The following is a 25,283-nucleotide window of genomic DNA, read 5'->3' as shown; positions in this document are numbered from 1 at the left end:
AATCAGGAACCGACAAGGAATAAGATGAAATTGTTTTTAAATCGACTTCGGAAAGTTAATTTTGATGATGATTTTTATATTTTTAATTTTCAGAGCTTGTTTTTAATCCAAATATAACATATTTATATGTTTTTAGAATCAGAACATGATAAAGAATAAGATGAACGTAAATTTGGATCGTTTTATAATTATTTCTTTTTTTTTACAATTTTCAGATTTTTAATGACCAAAGTCATTAATTAATTTTTAAGCCACCAAGCTAAAATGCAATACCTTCGTCGAAGATTGCTTGGCCAAAATTTCAATCAATTTGATTGAAAAATGAGGGTGTGACAGTGTCGCCTCAACTTTTACAAAAAGCCGGATATGACGTCATCAAAGACATTTATCGAAAAAAAGAAAAAAACGTCCATGGATATCATTCCCAGGAACTCTCATGTCAAATTTCATAAAGATTGGTCCAGCAGTTTAGTCGGAATCGCTCTACACACACACACACACACGCACACACACATACACCACACCCTCGTCTCGATTCCCCCCCTACGTTAAAACATTTAGTCAAAACTTGACTAAATGTAAAAAGACTGCATGAGACCAGTGATACTGGACATGAAACCGAATAACAAACAACAACCGCAATCGAAGTTCCGCCGCAAGATCCTATTATTAAAGGGCTCCCATGGAAAACTCCATTAGGCCCATGACTGTGAATAAGATTGCAATTTTAGTAGTTAAGTCCCCAATCTGAGAAGATTAGGTCTTGGAAGCCACAGGGGTCTTCAAATTTACAGACTTGATGAAGAGAAAATCATGGAAAAGTCAAAAAGGTATTCCACTGTAGTTCTTAATATGTTCTCAAACACATATAGCATGGCTATCAATTTTCCTTTTTAATCCCAATTGTGTGGTGTTTTTGCAATATACAGTCAAACCGACCACCCATTAGATCGATCAAAAGTTGTCGTTATAGACAGGTGGTCGCTATGGGAAGGCAAATTATATCAGAAAAAAATGTTGTCGGGGATCGTTTGGGGTGGTCGTTGCGGGCAGGTGGTCGCTTTCAAGCGTGGTCGCAATGGATTTGGTACTTTGTGTGCTACGTTAATTGACTTTGCGTTTGTTCTGTGATTCCTAGGCTTTTGTAGTTTTTATTTATGTTTCTGGGAATGTCATTGTAAAGAGATTGAAGCTATTTGTGGGACTTGCAGTATAAAAAGCTATTTACTAATATGACTATACCTTTGCGAGCCAAGAGTTCATTGAGCGTAGCCTCCAGGTTGAAGTCGTGTCGCAGGATGGTCTCACTCACCATAGCCTCTGGAACAGTGTCGCCCATGATGCTGTGAACCTCCTCAACACAACTCTGCAGTCGCGCTGTAAGGGAAACATGGTTAATAATCTTAAAGCGTTAAAAATTCTGTCTCCTGCTTTTGTTACCCACAAAATTGCTAACACAAAAAAATACTCAAATATGAGTCCAAATGTCACAAAATACAGAATCTGTGTAGTCACATAATCATTGAGAAACTATTCAGATCATACTTGAAATTCATGTTTATGCTCCTACACCAATTAATTGCAAAGAGTGTCTGAAATTAGTCTGACCAGATTGGTTACGCAAAAGTTGTCAGTAATTTGCACATGCACAACAACAAAAAACCTGAAAAACTAAAAGTACAAAAATTAATTGTTATGACTGATATCCATTGCAAAGGCACTTGCATGCAGGTACACACTACTGTCTGCCTTTTCAAGCTTCTTCAAGGCAACTTGGCACTGAAGTTAAAAACTCCAACCTTTCTGGACATCTGTGAGCCCGGTCCCTGCAGCTGCCCCTGTCGCTTCCTGCTCTGCCTCTGGCTCCATTTCCATCTCTGTCTCCTCTGGAATCTCATCCTGCATGTAGTTGGACAGGCTGAGATCTCGGTCTCGGTTGTAAGTAAACTGGGCCGCTAGATTACAACAGTCAAACAAGTGTATTGAAAGAATGCAAGCTTGCAACTTTTGGCAAGTCCTTAGAGGGATGGCCAACTCCCAAATTTTTAACTTGCCAGTCGGGCGAGTAACTTAAATAAAAAGTCACAAGCCCGGCAAAAACGTCGCTGGCCCGGTACATCCCACAGTTGATTTGCAGTGTTTATACGGCTTTAAAACTCGATATTACAACCAAAAGTGTTGCATTTGACCTGAATTTTCATTGGCCAGCCAGACGGTTTCTACTAGCCCGGTGAATATTTACTCACCCCTGGCGACCGGGCGGACGATTTGGCCATCCCTCCCATACAAAAACGTAACAAAAATCAAAAGTGAAAACAAAAAATGATGCAAAATAAAACAATATTAAATTAAAGTTAAATATTCTTTTACAATTTTCAAAAAGTTTGTGGGCTAGTTTAGTAAGAACTATTTACAACAGATATTTTTTTACAGCTGGCTATCAAGTTAACTCTAAAGACTAAAGGAAATAAGATATACCTGTTGATGGTGAAACGCTGTATCTGTCTTCATATGAGTGTCCGTAATCATCATCATCGTCACAACACTCTGCAAAAGAATCACTGAGATGTAACACGGCAAAAATTTAAAGCTGGTCAATTTATTTGAATCTTGAGTCTTATATCACAAATGCTGACAGGATTTTATTTCCAGTTATGAATACTTGTGGGTAATCTCTCAAGTTTTTATGACCGTCATGTTATTCGTCAAGCTGAATGATGTATAATCCCCTCTCTTGTTTTCATGACATATATGTGACGTTGCTTCCACAGGGACAGGCAATTTAAATGAATGGACATCAAAAGCTACTGCACACATCAAAAACCACAAAAACATGGCAAGCAATCCTGTAGTAAATCAAATGTGCAGCGCGCTAAGTTAAAATCTTTTTGATCAGGAATGTATGTCGCTATCACTATTAGCAATATTTGGATGCATATTGCGCGTTTACTATTTCCATTATAATATATATCATGGGTCGTTCTCAAAAAAGGTGTACCAAATGTGTGACACAGACTCAAAAAAATAAACTCGTCCAAACATTATCATTTTTGGGGCTTATATAGTTTAAATATTCCTTTATCTGAAAATGTAAGAAAGAAAGCTGTCAGACATAGCATTTTTGAGTTATGAACTGTTGAATACCATCATTGTCAATACCTTAGTCGTGTAACGTGGAAACCAAACAGCCAAATATAATCATGGAAGACAACCAGAACATGAAGTGTTCATATGATGTTTTTTGTTTAGTTTGACAATGTGTTTATTTGTATGTGAAGTAATTAATGCATGTGTACACAATTTTCGCATGACCCTAGCACCTAAACATTTTTTGTTCACATCAGAAAAGCCTCATTGATAGCTAAGGGCTTCAGACACACACAAAACAATACAAACTATAAAACAGCAAATTGTTAAAGAAAAAATGAAACCAAATGATCTGCTGCTATCTGCTGCTTCATATTAAAAGAAAACATTACAGTAAAACCTGCGAGCAAAGGACGCTCTTGGGGAGCCTTGCCACTGTCCTTTGTAGCAAGGTGTCCTTTCTTATGAATATGAATGCGCTAAAAAAAATTTGGAAAAAACAGCCAAATGAATTACATGATTGTTTGTTAGTGGTACATGTAGTTTTATTGTATGTATGTGTGCATGTTTATATTTAAATGTATACTGTTCAAAAAAAGAAACGCATAGTTGCTACTTGCCAAATTTGTTTTATTTTTCGAAAAAATTAACAGAAAATCCAATATTTAGATTATTTGTTTGAAATTTGGTATGGACACAGTTGAATGCACACACAGTTCATTTGCATCTTCAAATCAATCAGTCAATCAATACGATTGGGTGCCGAGGCTGTCAAGTCAGTAGGGGGTGTGACTGCCTTGAGCAGCAACAACTGCCCGGCACCTTCTGGGCATGGACTGGATCAGATGCCGGATATCTTGCTGTGGGATGGTGTCCCACTCCTCCTGAAGTGCCTGCAATAGATCGCGGTGATTTGCCGGCGCTTCTTCTCGCCTGCGCACACGTCTGTCCAATTCATCCCAGAGGTGTTCTATCGGGTTCATGTCTGGTGACATGGATGGCCAGGGAAGCACCTGGACATGGTGGTCGGTGAGGAACTGGGTGGTGAGTCGTGCTGTGTGCGGGCGAGCGTTGTCCTGCTGGAATATGGCATCCTGGTCAGCCAGAAGAGGAAGGGCGTGTGGGCGCAGAATTTCCTCCATGTATCGCTGGGCAGTTATGCGCCCTTGGACATGCACCAGGGTGCTCCTTCCAGCGGTATTGATCGCCCCCCACACCATGACGCCTCCACCACCATGAACGGGTGCCTCATCCACACAGTTGGGCGCGTAACGTTCGTTTACTCTCCGGTAGACCCTCCTCCGACCATCATGTCGCTGGAGCAGGAAGTAGGACTCGTCGCTGAACAACACGTGTCTCCAGTGATTCCGGACGGTCCAGCGAAGGTGCTGGTTGCCCCACTGCACTCGGTTCTGGCGATGGCGGCGGGTGAGGACAGCTCCTCTGTGAGGTCTGCGAGCTCTCAAACCAGCTTCATGCAGGCGGTTCCGCACGGTCTGGTCCGATAATCGGTGTGGCCCGGGGAGAGCCTGGACAGAAGATGAGGCCGACAGGAAACGATTCCGGAGGTGGCGGAGCCGTATGAAGCGGTCGTGAGCAGCAGTTGTCGCCCTTGGTCTTCCCGCTCGTGGCAAGTCAGCAACAGAGCCAGTGGCTTGAAACCTGACCCACAGTCTACTGATGGTGCTCTGGGACACGTGGAAGTGCCTGGCGATTGCACTTTGACTTTGGCCTGCTTGTAAACGACCCAATGCAATTTGGCGGTCTTCTCTGCTCAATCGGGCCATCTTTCGTCGCTGAATTGTCGTCTGATTTCTTTGTGGCGAACAATCCGCTTTTATGGGTTTTGGAAGACATGGTGAGAGCTCAATATTCCCCGAGTTTCACGAGATTACACTGAAGCATGACGAGTGGTCATGCCAAATGAGCAATTTTGACATTGTAGCCACTGATAACGCATGCGTCACGTGCAGAGCTCACTTGTGGCAATGGACGAAAGGTCGACGACCAGATAAACATTTTCTGCAGTTTGGTGGATATCCTTGTAGCCATATAACTAAATTAACCAAATATTACAAGCTATGCGTTTCTTTTTTTGAACAGTATAAATGGAGTGTCTATGCATGTTTAGTTCTTTCATTACAATTTACATGTAATAAAAATGAAAACCAAAACTTGATGTTCAGAAAAACAATAATTGTTAATAAAAATTCCAAACTGTGCATTAGTCATGCAGAAAGAGACAAAAAGAAAAAGTTCAAGGATAGTCTCCAACATGTTGTACAAAACCACAATCAGTAAGTTTATCACTGGGGTTTGCGGAAAAAGAGAGAGAGAGAGAGAGAGAGAGAGAGAGAGAGAGAGAGAGAGAGAGAGAGAGAGAGAGAGAGGTGCAATCGGTTTCTTACGACCTGAAGCAAAGGGCCATTCACGGGAAGATTCTTTGATCGAGCTGTTGAAAACCACTCGAAGAGTTCTTCGTTCAACTCATCATAGGTTGTTTTTCTTCTCTTAACACATGTTGCCGTCGATTTGGCACCGGATTCCCACTGACTGAGAATTTGTGTTCGATCAGCTTTTATATTGGAAATTTGAGTTTTTCCACAATTCAGCTCATCTGTTCATGTTCATGTTCATTTCATGTTCATTACTTTATTGTCCCATCGCTGGGAAATTCGGGTCGCTTCCTCCCAGTGGAAAGCTAGCAGCAACGAAGTCGCGCTACCCAGGTGTCTGCGTGTTTAGGTGTATTCAGCCACCTGCACTTATGGCAGAATAACCAAGGTCTTTTACGTGCCATTGTGATGACACGGGGGTGGGACATGGCTTCCGTCTGCAACTTTTCGAACGGACAGCCCCTTGTCCAATTTCTTTATGACATCGACTCTCTCTTCTAAAGTCAAAATTTTTCGTTTTGACATGATGAGACGAAGACGAAGGATGAGACAAAGATGCATCACAGTACAGAAAGTAGAAACCCGTGTTTTTGTTTTTGAGTTCACGGCATCGACCAATGAGCGTGCACCATACAAAAATCAACTTCTTTCAAGTGCTGTCATTGGCTTACAAAATAAGCTTCTCGCGCGTTCACATCGCCAGCGATATTGTATTTGCAGAACCAAGATGGCGGACCAGCGTCTGCTAAAAGCTGTCTGCTTCAAGGGTTTGTCCGTTGTTGACAAGTAACGAACCCAATCGAGGCAAAAAAAGGGTTTACGCGTCCGCGCCTTTGAGGTGTTCGCTCTTTTAAGGTGTTTTTGAGTGTAAAATACATCCGTCCTCACTTGAATTGTCCGTTATGCTAAGGTGTCCACCGAAATAAGGGTCCGCTAGATGCAGGTTTTACTGTATAATATAAATGTCATGTGGAAACCAAAATGACGGAAAAATCAAAATGATAACCTAAAGACTAAAGTAGTAAAGATGTTTGTTTTTAATCTTGAGCACTTCACAATGAATACATGGAAAAAAAGACTAATGTAAGTGCTAAAATGAAGTAAATTAATAAGCAATATTAGCTACATCTGATTATACTCGTAACAGAGGCGAAAGACGTAGGAAGCGAAATTTGAATAGAGCAATATGGCGATTCAGGCAGTCACATGTGCTCAAAACTGTGTCAGGATTAATCCCTGTGTGTGTTTAGCTATACGCGATAGGAAAGAGTTCTCAGGAGTTGGTATAACTGACGATGTATGTGATTATCGATTTATAATCGTAACAGTCTGCAGTGGAAGCCATGATGGTTAGGTGCAAACTACTTTAACTTTAACATACCGTATTTTCCGGGTCATAAGGCGGGACTTTTTTCCTCCAGTTTGACCCCTGCACCTTGTATAACAAGGGCCTAATCCGTGTATGAAATACGAAAAAAATCAAAGAGACCGCCTGAGTACCAGTCAAACAACTTGTGATAATGCATGTTTCAGCTACAAGGTACCACCCTGGCCAAGTTTCCTCTCAAGACATCAAAGAGACTGCCCCATAGGTTAAACTCGGTCACTGACCCCGGTGCAGGAAGTGTTTCCTCTCTCAGATATGACAGGGGACCCACCTCTCATAACTAAAACTGGGTCATTGACCCCTGGGAAGGTCAGTGTCTATAAACAAGGCAACCCAGCTATCACAATGGACCTGCCTTTGATGCACACACAGAGCACACATATTTTCACTCTGTATTCTTCCTTTGATGTGCGGCTTATTTTCATTCTTCGACCGTTTGTTACCGGTATACTTTTTCAATTTTGGTGCGCCCTATCGGCCCGCTGCGCCCAATGGGTGACTGGATTACAATTTCTTTTAAAAGAAGGGGGTGCGCCTTATGCGCTGTAGCGCCTTGTAACCCGGAAAATACCGGTACATTTCGTTGTTTTTTGGTTAAAATCTTGGATGTACACATCCCTCAGATGTGTGTCGTGTGCAAAACAAAAAAGAAATAGTTCGCATATGACGAGTTCCTCCTCGAGCAGACGATCTTTTCGAATGTAGTGAAGTGGAATCAAACAGTGACGTTTATAAGGTTTGAAAACCGGGGCAAATATTTTCACCTTTAAAGCATGTCAGCATAATTTACCTTTGCATTATATTTACTTGAAGCTATTTTAAAGCTTCTGTTTGAAAACGAAGTCATTCAAGTCTCAGGATCGGAATTTGTGTGAATGAGTTTACTTTTCACCTACTGTTGGCGATGTCACAAACCGGAAGCTGTCGAACGGGTCAAAACACACTTTTTTCAAATATTTTAAAGTCTTTCACACCACAAATAGTTTTTGCAGGTTCTACAATGTTTTATTTCACAATAGCACACAAAGTTTATCTCTAACACTTAATTATTCCCTAAAATAAGCTTTCAAATGGCTGACCCCTCTCTGGTACACCTTTTTTGAGAACGAGCCATATATCCAATTCCAAGTATTTATAATACAACCTGAAGTCCTTGTGACAACTTCAACAGTCATCTTTTACTTTACTTAGCAGGGGTGTACCTCAACACCCAGGCTGGTTCTTAAAGTGGTACAAACCGTGCCCTGTGAGTTAAAACTCCTGGTCGACCCGCTCGACGACCTCAAATTAGTCTGTAACCTCCCAACTGCCCATTCAGCCCCCCCCCCCCCCTTTTGGCCTTCCCTTGAGTTCTGCCAGTGCCACCAACTCACCCATTTATTGATATAAAAGTTAAACATCGTCAGAGCTTCAGTCCCTTCTTCTTAGGGGTACCTATAAAGGGCGAAAAGACAGCTAAAGACAGCTAAAGACGGCTAAAGACAGCTAAAGACAACTAAAGACGGCTAAAGACAGCTAAAGACGGCTAAAGACAGCTAAAGACAACTAAAGACGGCTAAAGACAACTAAAGACAACCTATGAATTATTTAATAATAATAATAATAATGCAAACTTTTATAGCGCTATTCTAGAAAAATGTCTACTCTTAGCGCTTTACAATACATACATCGACCAAGCATACTATACACGCACAGGCAAAGAAACCGACCAAACATAACCAACAAACTATACATGCACAGGCAAAGAAAACGACCAAACATACAATACACGCACAGGCAAAGATAACGACCAAACATAAACAAACATACTATGACCAATCATAACCAACATACTATACGCGCGCAGGCAAAGAGAACAATCAGCACATGTAATAATTACTGACAACTAATGATGCAGGCATACAATGACAATCCAATACACAGCCTAGGCACAAGAACCACATAAGGCTACTGTATAAAAACGTGTCAACAATACTATTTACACACACACAAACAGTGCTGACACAAAGCGCAGAAAATATATATACACGTTATTTTAGGCACTAGGTAGGGGGTGAGGTGGGGCGGGATGGGGTGGGTGGGGAGATGCTGGAGGGGAAATCACTTGCGCTAGAGATTTGTTTTGAATGTAGTGAGAGAATCTGTGTGTCTGAGAGGCAGAGGTAATCTATTCCAGGTCACAGGGGCTTGATAGGCGAAGGACCTCTCGCCACATGTCTTTGTTTGCACTGTGGGGAGTCGGAAGAGTCGAGTGTCGGCGGCGGAGCGAAGCTGACGAGAGGGGGTGTAGAGATTGAGGAGTTCTAAGAAGTATTCTGGGGCAGAACCAGAAACGACGGCAAAAGAAAGAGAGGAGAGTTTGTATTCGATCCTTTTCGTGATAGGCAGCCAGTGTAGAGAGTGAAGAAGGGGTGTGGCGTGTTCATACTTGGAAGATTTGAAGACCAGGCGGGCAGCGTTATTTTGGATCCTTTGAAGTCTATCTAAAAGGTACTTAGGGAGACCGGCCAGAAGAGAATTGCAATAATCTATCTTTGAGAGGACTAGAGAACACACTAACGTTTTGGTTGCATCAGTGGTGAGGTAGTGACGGACTGAACTAATCTTGCGCAGCTCTAGATAGGCGGACTTGCAGATGTTAGAGATGTGTTTTTGGAAAGAGAGAGTTGGATCGAGAGTGACGCCAAGGCTGCGGACAGACGGAGAGAAAGAGATAGGTAGTTCGTTGACAGTGAGAGAGGCAGGAAGAGAAGGGTGATTGAGAAATTTCTTGGGACAGACCAGCATAACTTCGGTTTTGTCACTATTTAACTGGAGTTTGTTTAAAGACATCCAATCACTGAGGTCCGCAATGCAATCCTGTGTCCGAGATACCAGAACGTCAACTTCAGCAAGAGGGGCAGACTGATGAAGCTGTGTATCATCAGCGAAACTCTCGTGCGACAACGCATGGCGACTGATAACATCGGACACAGGGGAGGCATATAGAACGAAAAGTATGGGGCCAATTTGTGTGTAGCTATTTTTTTTTATGTTTTCCCACCCCTCGATCGTTCTTATTCATTTATTTATTTTGTGTGTGTGAACTCAATAAAAAAAAGTCTTTTAAATTTGTCATTTTGTTGTTGATTTGAGTGAGTGAGTGATAGTTCACTCAAACCAGAAGGAAAGAAAAAAATGATGGTACAACTTTCAGTTTGGAGTGGAGTGCTCAGTCTGATGACACCTGTTCACTCAAACCATAAGACGTTCAATTTGGGACCGCTACATGTGACCCCGACGGTCTTCAAAAACCTAAGTGTCACAAAACGATCTGATGGCGATCATCCCATATTTCCAGGCCCGACCTTCATCCATGGATCAAGTGACACGGAAATGTACAATGAGTTTTTCCGTCACCTTGCAGGCCTTTTCCCAGCCTCTGCCACACCTGTTATAGGAAGCGACGAGGAAGGCGCCATCCGCCGAGCTGCCCAGCAAGCATTCCCGCGTAGCCTGAGACTTGTGTGTACAAAACACGTAAAGGACAACTTCAACAACTTCCTCAAGGACCAAGGTATGAGAAAACAAGAATGCAAGGCGTTGAAGGGAGAAGTATTTGGAGACGATGGCATTTTGAAGAACAGCCGTTCTACACAAGAAATGAACGACGGTTTGAGACATCTGGCTGCCAGATACCCTCCAAACGGGACCGCTCCAAACCCCATCAAGAAAAGACTGGAAAAACTCACTCATCTTTTGGAGGACAACTTCCGAGCTTTGGACAAACCAGGGCTGCTGATGCAACATGCCCTTTGGACGAACAATAACTCAGAATCGTTCAACCACGTTTTGAAACAAGAAACGTCCTGGAAATCCTGTCAGCTTCCGAAGTTGGTCTCCATACTGCACGATGTTGTAGTTGAGAAGTACCGCGAAGTCGAGAGGTGTTTCCTTGGTCTGGGAGAATACCCGCTTGCAGAGGAGTACAAGACTTTCAACTTGAGACGGGATGACTGGTTGAGCAAATCAGCTGCCCAGAGGTCAAAACACTTCAAACGCTTCATGTCAACAAGCACGAATCCAGGGCGGGTGACGTCAACGGACGGGAAAACAACGGCACGTGCTCCTGCGCACAAGGGTCGCAAGCCAGGCCAAAGAAAACGGCCACGAGCCGACCGCACCACGCCACGATAAGAAGAAGAAGAAGAAGAAGAAGAAGAAGAAGAAGAAGAGTGTGTGTGTGCGTGTGTGTTTGTGTGTGTGATGAGCTTTTCAGTGGCAGTATGACTCGAAAATGAGCTGTTTGGTTATCGTGGGGTGAATCTGATTACATTTGCTTGAATACCGTACTTTCGGGACTAAAACTTATAAGGCGCGTTTTTTGGTTTTTTTTCATCGTTAATCGTGTTGAATCGTGTAAAAAACGATTTTTTGCGATTTTTTTTTTTTAATATGGGGGTGCGCCGTATATAGAATGGTGCGCCCTATAGTCCCGAAAGTACGGTAAATTATAATGTTGCTTCAGTTGATATTGTTCGTCATCAAACTGCATCGCTATTATTTGAAACATTCTTAGACATTGTTTTTTATCATGTCTGTCGACTCTGAATTCGATTAAAAAAAGCTTCTTTTAGTTGTCTTTAGCCATCTTTAGTTGTCTTTAGCCGTCTTTAGTTGTCTTTTCGCCCTTTATAGGTACCGCTTCTTAGAATAGTGAGGAAATCCTCGTACAGGGCAACTATTCTCATTTGGTTGGTGCGCGTAATTTCCCTAGAGTGAAAGATAAAGTGGATAGTACAAACATGGGTGGGTTGGTAGGCAAGCTTTACGCGATTTGCCCTGGCGCCTTCTCTTCTCTTTATAATCAACTGACAACAGCTAAGCGGATTGCATCAGTCTAGCAGCTACCATACTCCTGCTCAAATTACCTTCCCCTCACTAACCCCCACTCTCTTTTAAATTATTCTTTTCTGGCCAGTAAAGAACCACTTGTTTGCTATTTTAACTTGATCGGATCTGATTTTTTGTGCAACATTGATTGATCGAACATGAGCAAATAAATGGATGTGCAAGACAAAACTAGTAGCTACTGGTAAAAAAATCACAACATCTCACCATCCTCGTAGTTCATCCGACGGACTATTCGGTGACGTGACATTTTTTTCACCGTTAGAAAGGTCTCCACAACGTACAAGATGGAAATTGTAGAGTATCAGACTATCCGCGTAATTTTCTTTTGACGCAGCATGGCGGAAGTAGTCCGTGGGGTTGAAAGTAACAAAATTAGTTTCGTATTTAAAAAAAATAATAAAGGTAAGTATTTCAACTCAGAGATTTGATTTTGTATCCATTAAAATTCTTAGGTACTTTTTTCTGTTTTATTGTGAAGACGAGGAGCGTAATCATGGCTATTTACGGAACTAAATAAAGAAGATAAAGACCACCTGCAGATTGTTAAAATTAATGCAGAGTTAAGTCCCTTGCATAAACATTGTGATTGCGAACACTTGTACTTGTACTTGTACTTGTACGACGATTTAGGTTAAAAACCTGTACGCCGATCCACAAAGGTAAGCTGCATACGCGGGGGGGCTAGTAGCAGCTTGGTGTGTAGACACTTGATGTGTCTTTCCAGTGGCTGTCCAGTCGTGCTTTAAAGCAGTTAACGCTATCAGCTGTCACAACGTTTTCGGGCAGGGTGTTCCAGTCTAAGACAACTCTGTCTGCGAAGAAGGCACTCCTTACTTTTGACTTGGCAAAGTTTTTAAACAGTTTAAGACTGTTTCCTCTCATGTCCCTTTCAGTGGGTGGGGGTTTGTGTAGATTGGGTTTCTGGGTAATGTATATACCTTTGAGGTATTTAAAAGTGTCAATCATATCACCCCTGCGCCGACGATGCTGGAGACAAGGAATTCCCAGGATCCTAAGCCTTTCTGAGTATGACAGTTCCTTCAGACTTCCAATCATCCTTGTTGCCCTTCTCTGGACATTCTCTAGGTCTTTGCAGAGCCCTTTAGCCTGTGGATTCCAGACTGAGTGACCATATTCTAGAATGGGCCTGACCAAGCTTTTGTACAGCTGTACGAAGGTTTCCTTGTCCAAGTTCTGAAAGGTTCTTCTAATTACTCCAAGTACTCTGTTTGCCTTTGATACTGATGTTGTAATGTGTTCCTTGAAAGACAGTTTGTCGTCAATGTGCACACCTAGATCTTTCTCTAGCGTCGTTTCAGATAGGTCATGCTGTACTCCATCTGCTGAGTTTGTCATGTGGTATTTTGCGTCCGATTTCTTTGGACCTATTTTCATGGTGTGACATTTCTGGGGGTGGAAGGACAAGAGCCATGTCTCTGACCATTCCTGGAGTCTGTCCAAGTCATCTTGGATTGAGTTTGTGAGTTCGGTTGAGTCACTTCTTGCGTAGAGCTTGGTGTCATCAGCGAAAAGCTTCACACTGTTGTTCACCACTCGTGGCAGGTCATTGATGTACATGACAAACAAAACTGGGCCCAGTACGCTGCCTTGTGGGATACCACTAGTAACTGGTGCTGGTGCTGAGTGAGAGCCGTTAACAACAACTTGCTGGTGCCTATTGCTTAGGAAGGCTTGGATCCAGTTCAGGAGTTTCCCCTGTAGTCCAATTGCTTTGAGCTTGGATAGTAGACGCCCGTGAGGAACCGTGTCAAATGCTTTTTTGAAATCCATATAAATGGCGTCAATGCAAGACCCATCCTCCATAGCTGAGGTCCAGTCGTCCAGTACTTCCAAGAGGTGAGTGACACAAGATCTTCCTTTGACGAAACCATGTTGCTCTCTGCTGATCAGGTCGTTTTCCTCAAGGTGCTGAGTTATGCTACTTCTCACTAGTTTCTCCATCACTTTACACAGGATGCACGTCAGGCTCACTGGTCTGTAGTTCCCTGGTTCTTGCTTGCTCCCTTTCTTAAAGATTGGTGAGACATTCGCTGTTCTCCAGTCTTCTGGTAGCACCCCTTCATCCATAGACAGAGTGAAGATTTTGCTAATAGGGTAAGCTAATACGTCTGCTAGCTGCTTCAGGATGAAAGGGGTGATGGCCAATCTCCTGGTATTTTAGAACTTTCAGAGCAAGTTTCAAGGTAACAGAAAGGTGCCGATTGGGAACCTGACTAAAATTTGGAGTAATAATTTGTTGCAGTATGATATCTTAGTAACGTTTTGTTTTGTCAATTCCAACAACATAACATAACATAACATTAACATAACTCATCTATGCATAAGCGGGCTGATACTGTGATAGGCTTTTCAGCCTTTTGCCTGCTATGTATTTCAACAAGTGATTTAAAATATTGTTTTTTTATATTTGTGCGCTGCGTACGTCCTAGGACGACCTCAATTGAGTTAAATTTGTAGAGAACAAAAATTGCCTCCAGTGCTTGTCAAGTATGTTTTTGTGTTTAGTGTTCCTGCTGACACAATGTTGGGTGGCAAGTTGTTCCAGTTATTTACAACACGATTAGTAAAGACGTTTGCATACAGGTTAGTTTTTAACAGGTTTTCTTTTTAAATTTAAAATCATGACCTCTTGTGCTCGAACCCTCATATATGTAACAGGAGTAGTGAATTAGTAGCGCGTATCATAAAGATTATGCAATATTGTATAGGTCTCGATCATATCGCCTCGCAACCTCCTGTACTCTAGGCTTGGCATATTAAGGAATTTCCCCTGGGTGCCAGCAATTTTTTTCGAGAAACGCTGCTGAACACTTTCAATGAGTATTATATGTTTCTTTAATGAGGGTGACCATACCACATTCCCATACTTAAGTATAGGGCGAACAAGCGATTTGAAAAGAGAGACCATGATGTCTTTTGACTTGTACTCAATGTTATGGACTATCATGCCAGAGACTCTGTTAGCTTTTTTTGCTGTTTCGTGTATGTGGTCTTCAAAAGATAGGCCCCCATCCACCACAACGCCTAAATCCTTCTCAGCATTAGTGATCTCCAGAATACGACCATCCATCATATAAGTTTCTTTTGGATTATTTTTATCAATGTGCAGAGCCTTTCTTGTTTTTACATTTAGTCAAGTTTTGACTAAATGTTTTAACGTAGAGGGGGGAATCGAGACGAGGGTCGTGGTGTATGTGCGTGTGTGTGTCTGTCTGTCTGTGTGTGTGTGTGTAGAGCGATTCAGACTAAACTACTGGACCGATCTTTATGAAATTTGACATGAGAGTTCCTGGGTATGATATCCTCAGACGTTTTTTTCATTTTTTGGATAAATGTCTTTGATGACGTCATATCCGGCTTTTCGTGAAAGTTGAGGCGGCACTGTCACGCCCTCATTTTTCAACAAAACTGGTTGAAATTTTGGTCGGGTAATGTTCGACGAAGCCCGGACTTCGGTATTGCATTTCAGCGTGGTGGCTTAAAAATTAATTAATGACTTTGGTCATTAAAAATCTGAAAATTGTAAAAAAGAAAAATTTTTATAAAACGATCCAAATTTACGTTTATCTTATTCTCCATCATTTTTTACTGATTCCAAAAACATATAAATATGTTATATTCGGATTAAAAACAAGCTCTGAAAATTAAATATATAAAAACTATTATCAAAATTAAATTCTCCAAATCAATTTAAAAACACTTTCATCTTATTCCTTGTCAGTTCCTGATTCCAAAAACATATAGATATGATATGTTTGGATTAAAAACACGCTCAGAAAGTTAAAACGAAGAGAGGTACAGAAAAGCGTGCTATCCTTCCCAGCGCAACTACTACCCCGCTCTTCTTGTCAATTTCACTGCCTATGCCGTGAGCGGTGGACTACGAGTATATGGTCTTGCTGCGTTGCATTGCGTTCAGTTTCATTCTGTGAGTTCAACAGCTACTTGACTAAATGTTGTATTTTCGCCTTTCGCGACTTGTTTGATTCTGCAGTATAAATACTATAATCTGCCTTTACTCATGTGGTAATGTCCTTGCTAGGGTCCAGGCTGGGAGGGACACGGGTCAACTTTATGTGCAGACTCAGAGAGACGGTATCCATGTTCCACCCCTGTGTCACCACTGTGGCACGTAAAAGACCTCGGTCATTCTGCCACAAAGCTCCCGAGTAACTGATTCTATATTTCTGTCAGCCACTGAACTCAGCAATTTTTTAACCTTCTTGTTTTGCTACAATTAACCTTTCTTTTATCGGAGTGACTCGGGAACCGGCGAGTCAGTTACGGAGTGAGCCCCCAGGCTCGAGAACTGGCAGTCACCGGTATCTCACAGAATAGACATTCTTATTTTTTCCACTCCTAGCAGGTATCTGTTCTTAGCTCAGTGGTTAGAGAACTGTGCGAAGGTTCTTGAGGTCAAGGGTTTAAGCCCTGCTATTCCTTGTGGGGTTTTTTGTTTTGTTTTTTGATTGGTTTTTAAAATCTTATTTAACTTCTTTTTTCGTTCTTACACTCCTTTCTTTTATTTTGCTCTATTCTTTATTTCAAGGCATTTCAAGGTGATCGTACTAAGATTGACACATCAAAGCTCACGAGTCGCTGATTCGTCCCGGCGCGAACCAAGCAACATAAATCACTGGTCCCGAGGCTAGAAGCAGCACTGATTAGTTAACAAAATGCAGTACATAAATCATTAACATGGAAACAAACAAAAAACAACAAATTTGTTTTGGTTATGGCAAAAGATAAGTCTGCTTTGCATCGAGTTACTTTGACAGAATCTCTGACACCTGCAAACTCTCTCGCTACGGTCAGTGGCTCATCAGTGGTCGCGCTGTTGCCGAAATACAAGTCTTTCTGAGTATAAAACTGATCTCCATTGATGTCTTTTAAGAGAAAGAAGAAACAAGTCGCGTAAGGCGAAAATACAACATTTAGTCAAGTAGCTGTCGAACTCACAGAATGAAACTGAACGCAATGCAACGCAGCAAGACTGTATACTCGTAGCATCGTCAGTCCACCGCTCATGGCAAAGGCAGTGAAATTGACAAGAAGAGCGGGGTAGTAGTTGCGCTGAGAAGGATAGCACGCTTTTCTGTACCTCTCTTCGTTTTAACTTTCTGAGCGTGTTTTCAATCCAAACATATCATATCTATATGTTTTTGGAATCAGGAACCGACAAGGAATAAGATGAAAGTGTTTTTAAATTGATTTCTAAAATTTAATTTTGATCATAATTTTTATATTTTTAATTTTCAGAGCTTGTTTTTAATCCAAATATAACATATTTATATGTTTTTGGAATCAGAAAATGATGGAGAATAAGAGGAACGTAAATTTGGATCGTTTTATAAAAAAAAATTTTTTTTTTACAATTTTCAGATTTTTAATGACCAAAGTCATTAATTAATTTTTAAGCCACCAAGCTGAAATGCAATACCGAAGTCCGGGCTTCGTCGGAGATTACTTGACCAAAATTTCAACCAATTTGGTTGAAAAATGAGAGCGTGACAGTGCCGCCTCAACTTTCACGAAAAGCCGGATATGACGTCATCAAAGACATTTATCAAAAAAATGAAAAAAATGTCTGAGGATATCATACCCAGGAACTCTCATGTCAAATTTCATAAAGATCGGTCCAGTAGTTTAGTCTGAATCGCTCTACACACACACACAGACAGACACACACACATACACCACGACCCTCGTCTCGATTCCCCCCTCTATGTTAAAACATTTAGTCAAAACTTGACTAAATGTAAAAAAGACCAAAAAGAACTTTAGAAGAAAATCGAGCCTGAGCCTGGGGGCCTTGTAACCCACTTACCGGTTCTCAAGCCTGGGGGCTCCGTAACCAACTCGTCAGTTCTCTAGCCAAGACCAAATTTAAATCGGAATCAATACAAATCTTGTTCATGTGGAGGAAAGATCAAGATTATAGTGAAATTGAAAATGACGGTCTGCAAAACGTTGCTGCATGCAGTATCACACACACACACATGCACTGATCAACTCATTTGTGCTCACTCTCTCTTGTAGACACATGCCATGCAAACATTGACAGTGAGATGCACAGTGTTCAGTTTACTAGTGTGCCGTTTGTTTTCATGATACATATATTACAGTTCAAGCGAACGCGTTGTTTTGTCTACTATATGGTTACCTATGCTTCGTTTATTTTACCATCAATTCATCATTTAATGTATAGTCTATGAGCTTGTTGTCCTCGGATTTTAACATGCGCATTCCCCCTGTCTACTTTATAAATTATTGAAAATGTATTGCCCTGAAGTAAATGAACGTTATTTTTATCTGTAACACCGTTGTCAGACAGTGAATGCTGAAGGCAGTGAAGCTGACCAAGATGTCTCGTCCCATCACACTGGTCACTGGCAACAAGAAGAAGCTGGAGGAGTTTGTCAAGATCCTTGGACCCGAGTTTGAGAAACAGGTATAAATGTATAATAATACTACAGTGGAACCTCCCCTTTAAGACCTCCAAAAATCTGACAAAATCAGGTCTTAGAAAGGAGGAAGTCTTAAAATGGGGGTACATTTACACAGGTTATGAACAGAAAATCTGTGAAAACAGGGTCTTAAAAAGGAGCGAGTCTTAAATTGGGGGTCTTAATAGGGGGGTTCCACTGTATAAATGTATAATAAGAATAAGAATAATAAGGGTATTTATATCGCGCTAATTCTACCATAGTTCTAAGTGCCTAACAAAATATTAATGAATCAGTAAACAAATACAAAGTCATGTACATGATGAACTCTTAAAAAAAAAGTAAAACCTGTATATATGTCTACCATCCAAGGGACCGACCAAAAGTGACCATTATTGACAGGTGGTCACTTAAAAAGGGTGATTTATACAGAGAGGGGAAACTTGTTTGGACCCTTAGGAGTGGTTATTGCGGGCAGGTGGTCATTATGAAGAGGCGATCACCAGGGCAGGGTTGATGGTCCTTGAAATCACACTAGCCCGAAGTTGCTGCTTATTTGTAAAATTGCTTGTCTGTGTGAATGTGAAACATATGATTGCAGCAGAAAAGTGCATATATAGAGTTGTTAATGATTTGACCGATAGTCAAGTCAAGTCAATATTTATTTCAAAAACCCCCTAGGGTTACATGAATAAAATTAATAAAAATTGCAATAAACACGACAAAAAAGATATATGTAATAATGAGACACAACACTTCTAATTAACCGAAAATAAATCAAGCTTAATTCATAACAAAATAATTGTAATCATACATTTTTTTTCTTTTTTACAGGAATGTATATGTTTCTGTGTGTGATCAAATAATCAGAACTCTTTCAAAATACTCTTAATAAAATATATTAAATGCAATAACTTTCGTTTCTTTGTTAATAGTCAGCTTTGGTGAAATCAAATGCCATGCAAGCAGAACTGATAACAAGCTGCTGAAAGCGATATCAAAATATTCAGTCAACCTTTCGACCCAAAACTAAAAGATCAGCACTAAAAGTATTGGATCAGTCATCACCTAGAGCAGCAATGCCAAGAAAACTCGTAAACTGAGACAGGTCGACCTGGTTTAGGCAAAGCATGTGAACTTTGAACGTAATTTGCACAAAACAGAGGTTCTTGAATTCTGAGCACATTTTTCAAAATGAAAAACATGATATCGAATATTTTTGGATGCAGGAAATAATAAAGAATACAATTAAATGACTTTTATGTCTGTTTTTCCTTTTTTGGGGGGGGCATAATGTTTTTATGAACAAATTACTTCCTTCGAAAACGGCGTATGGCTGCCTAAATGGCGGGGTAAAAAAACGGTCATGCATGTAAAATTCCACTCGTGCAAAAAACACGAGTGTACATGGGAGTTTCAGCCCACGAACGCAGAAGAAGAAGAATGAACAAATTACTAAATTGAGTTTTATTCTTCCAACCTGAAATACAATCCCATAGTCCAGACTGTGTCAAAAATTTGTTTGACAAAATATTCAACGATTTAATTGAAAAATGTGGTACCTACAATGCGGCCTCATCTTGTTTTTAATTGGGGATATGGCATCATCAAAGACATCTATCCAAAAAATAAAAAAATCATTTGGGAATACATTGTATCATTTGCAATCTCGATTTTTTTCTTGATCCAGTAACTTTGAACAATATTTAATTTTTAATATCCACTGAAACTCGGTGTGTACTCTCTATGTAAATATTTGTTGTACTTTCAAAGGGTGCATTGTTTATAAAGAAAATGGCACCACATGCTGCTCTTCTGAACCTATCTTCTCTTGCAGGTAGTCAGCATTGACATTGATTTACCAGAATACCAAGGCACACCTGAAGAAGTAACGCGAGCAAAGTGTACCCTGGCAGCACAACATATCAAAGGTCCTGTGATAGTGGAGGATACCAGTCTGTGTTTCAACGCGCTTGGTGGTATGCCAGGCCCTTACATCAAGTGGTTCCTCAAAGAGATTGGCCCAGTTGGTATGTCACTGTGTTTTAAACCTAGGGGGTTGGGAAGAGATGATACAACTTTATGTAACTTTTATTTTGTAAGCTTTGCAATGAAAAGAGATGGATCTAGAGAGGAGGGACAGAGATAGTGTCTCATTTGCTTAGCAGAGCAGGAGTTCATCTTTATTGCATTATGTTCTGGACTTGTGAGAAGGAAAGTGAGAGTGTGTGTAGGCATGAGTGCATGCAAACATATGTCTGTCTGTGTCGGAGGAGAGAACTGAATGCAGTCGAACCCAACCCTTCACCCCCTCCCACCCCTGCCTTTTTAAGGCCACCAACAATTTAAGAGAATTGACTTGTAAAAGAGAGGCAGTCTAAAAATGGAAGTACATTTATATATAAAAGACAAGAGGAATACCCGGCTTTGCCGGGTGAATCGCGAGACAGAGTATGCAGCGTGGCGGTTCGCCGGCTTAGAGCACGTGTTGAAAATTTTCATCCACCAGTTTGTGCCCGTGGTCCACCTGAATATGCCCACCAAATTTGATGTAGAATATTTACAATGGGAGGGGTAGTATATATTAGTGGCAATATTTTGAAGATGGGAGGGATTTTGTACACGAATTGCAATACTTAGATGTACTACCTGTGCAGAAAAGCGCTGCTTTTGTGTGGCGGAAGTGAAAGAAGTGAAGAAGTAGAGCCGAACAAAAAAGTGTTTATTTTCGTAATTCGTATCGCGAAACAGAGTATTTATTCACTGCGGTTCACCGCAATGCAAACACACACACACACACACACACACACACACCACACACACACACAGAGAAGCCGTATATATATATATATAGATATATAGAGATAGATGACAGTGGATTTTTCGCGTGGCTATAAATAGATTCGACCTTTGCACTTTTACAGTGAGGACAACGGGTGCAAGGAAAGCGTTCTGGACAGTGACCTTCTAAAAATAGTAACGGGAATATCTGAAGCTGCTTGTCATACCGTAGCATTCTGATCAGTCATCGCTCAACGGCTATGGCCAGTTATCTCAGAGAATGAGCCGTACTTATTTTGACCTGAGTTGAGGATGATACCGTAGCTGTGATCGGAAGATGAAACTTTCTCATTCAGTATTCTTGCAAATACCGTACGTGATTGACGCCACACGAAGGAAGGGAGATAAACGCGCAAAACACTGGAGAAGATAAGGAAGAGTTACTGGGAATGGATCTGAATGAATGAACAGAAAAACCAAAATCGGTTCACCGCACCGCGCTTAGAACACGTGTTTAAAATTTTCATCGACCAGATTGTGTCCGGGGTCTACCTGAATATGCCCACCAAATTTGAAGCAGATCCATCGAGAACTTTGGCCGTGCATCGCGAACACACAGACAGACAGACAGACACACACACACACACGCCGTATATATAGATATAGATAGATGTAATTATGAATCAGAATAGGAATTCTGAGGAATGAGGGTCTTAAAGGGAAGGAAAGATTTAAAGCTGAGGGTGTTTATCAGCTAATGAGTGGTAGTGGTAGTAGTGGTGTGTTCAACCATACTGTAAAAAAGATGTAGAAAATGTACAAAACCTATCTCTAGCTATCCTATCTATTTTTTTCAGGCTTACACAAGATGCTGGCAGGTTTTGAGGACAAGTCGGCCTATGCCGTGTGTATATATGGTTTCTCCAGCGGTGAGCCTGAAGCTCCTGTAGAACTGTTTCCAGGCAGATGCAATGGCACCATTGTGCAACCGAGAGGTCCCACAGACTTTGGCTGGGACCCATGCTTCCAGCCTGACGGTTTTGATCAAACATATGCAGAGATGGTCAAAGAAACAAAAAATGGCATTTCTCACAGAGGACGGGCCATGGCACTGCTGAAAGATTTTCTCAAGCAAAGAACGTCAAGTTGAATAAAAGTAATGTGAAGTAGACAGAATATTTTGAATTTTTTGTTTCGAATTTGGTGGATGATGTTAAGAATGTGAATGACATCTTAAAGTATGTCTCTGTGTAAAATTATTATTTGCAAGTGAATAGTTTTTGTTTCAGAGATTCCTGAGAGTTCCGTAGTAGTGTGTGTAAGTTGTATCTGTAAAAGGATCCTAGCTGCCGCTCCCCCTAAAACAAAAACAAGTCGCGTAAGGCGAAAATACAATATTTAGTCAAGTAGCTGCCATTTTTCAGCAAGACCGTATACTCGTAGCATCGTCAGTCCACCGCTCATAGCAAAGGCAGTGAAATTGACAAGAAGAGCGGGGTAGTAGTTGCGCTAAGAAGGATAGCACGCTTTTCTGTACCTCTCTTTGTTTTAACTTTCTGAGCGTGTTTCTAATCCAAACATATCATATCTATATGTTTTTGGAATCAGGAACCGACAAGGAATAAGATGAAAGTGTTTTTAAATTGATTTGGACAATTTAATTTTGATAATAATTTTTATATATTTAATTTTCAGAGCTTGTTTTTAATCCGAATATAACATATTTATATGTTTTTGGAATCAGCAAATGATGGAGAATAAGATAAACGTAAATTTAGATCGTTTTATAAATTTTTATTTTTTTTTACAATTTTCAGATTTTTAATGACCAAAGTCATTAATTAATTTTTAAGCCACCAAGCTGAAATGCAATACCGAACCCCGGGCTTCGTCGAAGATTACTTGACCAAAATTTGAACCAATTTGGTTGAAAAATGAGGGCGTGACAGTGCCGCCTCAACTTTCACGAAAAGCTGGATATGACGTCATCAAAGACATTTATCAAAAAAATGAAAAAAACGTTCGGGGATTTCATACCCAGGAACTCTCATGTCAAATTTCATAAAGATCGGTCCAGTAGTTTAGTCTGAATCGCTCTACACACACACACACACACACACGCACGCACGCACATACACCACGACCCTCGTTTCGATTCCCCCTCGATGTTAAAATATTTAGTCAAAACTTGACTAAATATAAAAACACACCTTATGCACCCATGAAGGTGGCTTCCCTGTTCATTAATCTGGCAGTCCACTGCTCTCATTGTGTCACCTGTTTTTTCTCACACCACAACCAAAGTCTCTCAGTCTGGCACCTGTGTTGCTCCACCATTCTCGCTCAGTCTGGCACTGGTGTTGCACCACCATTCTCACTCTGGCACCACCATACTCGCTCAGTCTTGCACCTGGCAACTGGTCTGGCACCATCATTATCAGTACCATTTGGCAGGCACCACCAAAGTCTCTCAGTCTGGCACAAACTAATGATACGCGTCTAGATCTACCACCACCTCACCCCCACCCCCTCCCCTACACACACAACACACACACTCTGGTACGGGTCTGGAACCACCATTTTAACTCTGGCACAACCATTCTCAGGACACACAGACACACACAGAAAATTAAATACTGTTTTGAGTGGTATTCGAACCCACCGCTTCCGACTCAACAATGTTAAGTAGGCCCCTACTCTCGCTCCCTCCACGAGGCCACACTGCTCGCTGAAAAGTGTGGGGATAAACTAGTACAGTGTATTGCTATACATATAAGTTTTCAATTAGAGAATGTTCACTAAAGAAAAAACAAACACGGATAGGTAGCTGCAGGGCCGGACCCAGGGGGGGGGGGGGGGGGGGGGGGTTCCAGGGGTTCCGAAACCCCACCCCTGGAAAAAGCATGTACCTTGCTTTGACTTTTACTAGTTTTAGCACCAAAACAATGCTGCTCTTAATCCTCAAAACAAGGCCCAGAATGCACCAGATTGCACAGATTTTAACCGTTTTTCAAACATTTTCCGGGGGAGCATGCCCCCGGACCCCCCTAGTTCGCGCGCCTGCTTTGCAGGCGCGCGCTTGTGGCTTTGCCACTTCGCTGGTTTGCCCCCCCAAAAAAGGAGGAACCCCCCCTTACAACTCATTTGGTCCGGCCCTGACCTGGACAGCAGAGCGATCATCATTTCTGTTTCATTGCCCAACTGTCTGTGTTCGTGACCGTGGAAGGTATCCTTAGCGGATTATGACTTTATTCAGTTATTCTGCAGAAAAGACAAATGCTGGAGAAAAACCGTTGTTTTCTGCAGCATTTCTGCATAATGTCGTCTTTCTCCGATGCAGCGTTTTTTTCTGCAGCAAAACATTTTACTGCAGTAAAATTGAAATCAAGAATGCTGCAGTAAAACGGTGCTGTTGTTTTACTGCAGAAAACCCGTTTACATTTTTTCTGCAGCATTTTGTACTGGCTCTTGGCGGATTATGACATTATTCAGTTATTCTGGAGAAAAACCGAAATGCCGGAGAAAAACTGTTTTTTCTGCAGCATTTCTGCATAATGTCATCTTTTTGCCGAAGCAACGTTTTTTACTGCAGTAAAACAGTTTTTCTTAAGCATAATGTGTACTTGGTTTTCTGCAGCATTATTGCGATTAACTTTTTCTTCAGAATAGTCTGTGACAGTCTGTGTTTCAACGCGCTTGGTGGTAGTCTGTGACAGTTTTTCTGGAGAAAAACGAACGACGTTGTAAAGTAGCGTTTGTATTCGTCGCCCCCTGGGATAGTATAATAGTTTGTTCTACCATTGTTTAATTTGAAACTTTGAACTTCCGGCGGAAAGGAAGTCAGACAGACAAAATACATTCGTGTCACGCACAACTATTGGTAATTCTGGATGAGTCCATCTCTCGACAGAGGGGGGCTCGCGTGCTCCAACATTATAATGAGCCAGTACAAAATGCTGCAGAAAAAGGGTAAACAGGTTTTCTGCAGTAAAACAACAGCACCGTTTTACTGCAGCATTCTTGATTTCAATTTTACTGCAGTAAAATGTTTTGCTCACATTTTCAGTGAGTAACATGCAGAAAAAACATATTGTTATATAAGGCAGCTATAAGACTGTAATTGTTGAATTTGAGCAGTGTTGGCTCCGTCTCTCTACAATGTAATAGCAAACTCGACTGGTTAAGTCATTCATTAAGTATCCTCCAGAAAGTAACCTATAACTAGTTCTCACGCTTTCAGAAAAGTATATCAAACAGGTTTTTTTTACGTGC

General features: G+C 41.2%; 2 protein-coding genes across 6 annotated transcripts in view; one reads left to right on the top strand and one right to left on the bottom strand.

Annotated features, from left to right (window-relative positions):
- LOC138966554 (HBS1-like protein) overlaps positions 1-12,141 on the bottom strand; it is a 52,542-nt gene extending 40,401 nt beyond the window's left edge. The window contains exons 1-4 of one of the 2 annotated variants that reach the window (XM_070338824.1): positions 11,968-12,141; positions 2,479-2,547; positions 1,800-1,955; positions 1,243-1,377 (exon numbers count right to left, since the gene is read on the bottom strand). In XM_070338824.1, coding sequence (XP_070194925.1) covers positions 1,243-1,377; positions 1,800-1,955; positions 2,479-2,547; positions 11,968-12,010 — 403 coding nt within the window. In that variant the 5' untranslated portion in view covers positions 12,011-12,141. The remainder of the gene's footprint in view (positions 1-1,242; positions 1,378-1,799; positions 1,956-2,478; positions 2,548-11,967) is intronic. The other variant, XM_070338825.1, reaches the window with a different exon arrangement.
- A 146-nt stretch (positions 12,142-12,287) lies between these two features.
- Positions 12,288-22,187, top strand: LOC138966563 (inosine triphosphate pyrophosphatase-like). 4 transcript variants are annotated; one of them, XM_070338841.1, is made up of 5 exons: positions 12,324-12,422; positions 14,290-14,367; positions 18,115-18,235; positions 20,068-20,260; positions 21,869-22,187. In XM_070338841.1, the coding sequence occupies exons 3-5, from the start codon at positions 18,122-18,124 to the stop codon at positions 22,159-22,161; spliced, it is 600 nt and encodes a 199-aa protein (XP_070194942.1). In that variant the 5' UTR covers positions 12,324-12,422; positions 14,290-14,367; positions 18,115-18,121; the 3' UTR covers positions 22,162-22,187. The 4 variants fall into 4 exon arrangements, with proteins under 4 accessions (XP_070194943.1, XP_070194942.1, XP_070194940.1 ...); XM_070338839.1 differs by lacking the exon at positions 12,324-12,422 and adding an exon at positions 13,923-13,967; XM_070338842.1 differs by lacking the exon at positions 14,290-14,367 and having other exon boundaries at positions 12,288-12,422.
- The last annotated feature ends 3,096 nt before the right edge of the window (positions 22,188-25,283 follow it).

The sequence above is a fragment of the Littorina saxatilis genome, linkage group LG5 (genome assembly GCF_037325665.1).
Source record: "Littorina saxatilis isolate snail1 linkage group LG5, US_GU_Lsax_2.0, whole genome shotgun sequence".
Classification (NCBI taxonomy): domain Eukaryota; kingdom Metazoa; phylum Mollusca; class Gastropoda; order Littorinimorpha; family Littorinidae; genus Littorina; species Littorina saxatilis.
Note: the sequence above shows the minus strand (reverse complement) of the source record. Positions and strands in the feature narration are given on the sequence as shown.

What these genes read in the sequence shown, in the direction of transcription:
- LOC138966563 (XM_070338842.1), top strand. Translation starts at nt 18,122, where the DNA reads ATGCTGAAGGCAGTGAAGCTGACCAAGATGTCTCGTCCCATCACACTG. An exon ending in GACCCGAGTTTGAGAAACAG is followed by an intron (nt 18,236 to 20,067) that starts GTATAAATGTAT and finishes CTTCTCTTGCAG; the next exon opens with GTAGTCAGCATTGACATTGA. An exon ending in CAAAGAGATTGGCCCAGTTG is followed by an intron (nt 20,261 to 21,868) that starts GTATGTCACTGT and finishes TATTTTTTTCAG; the next exon opens with GCTTACACAAGATGCTGGCA.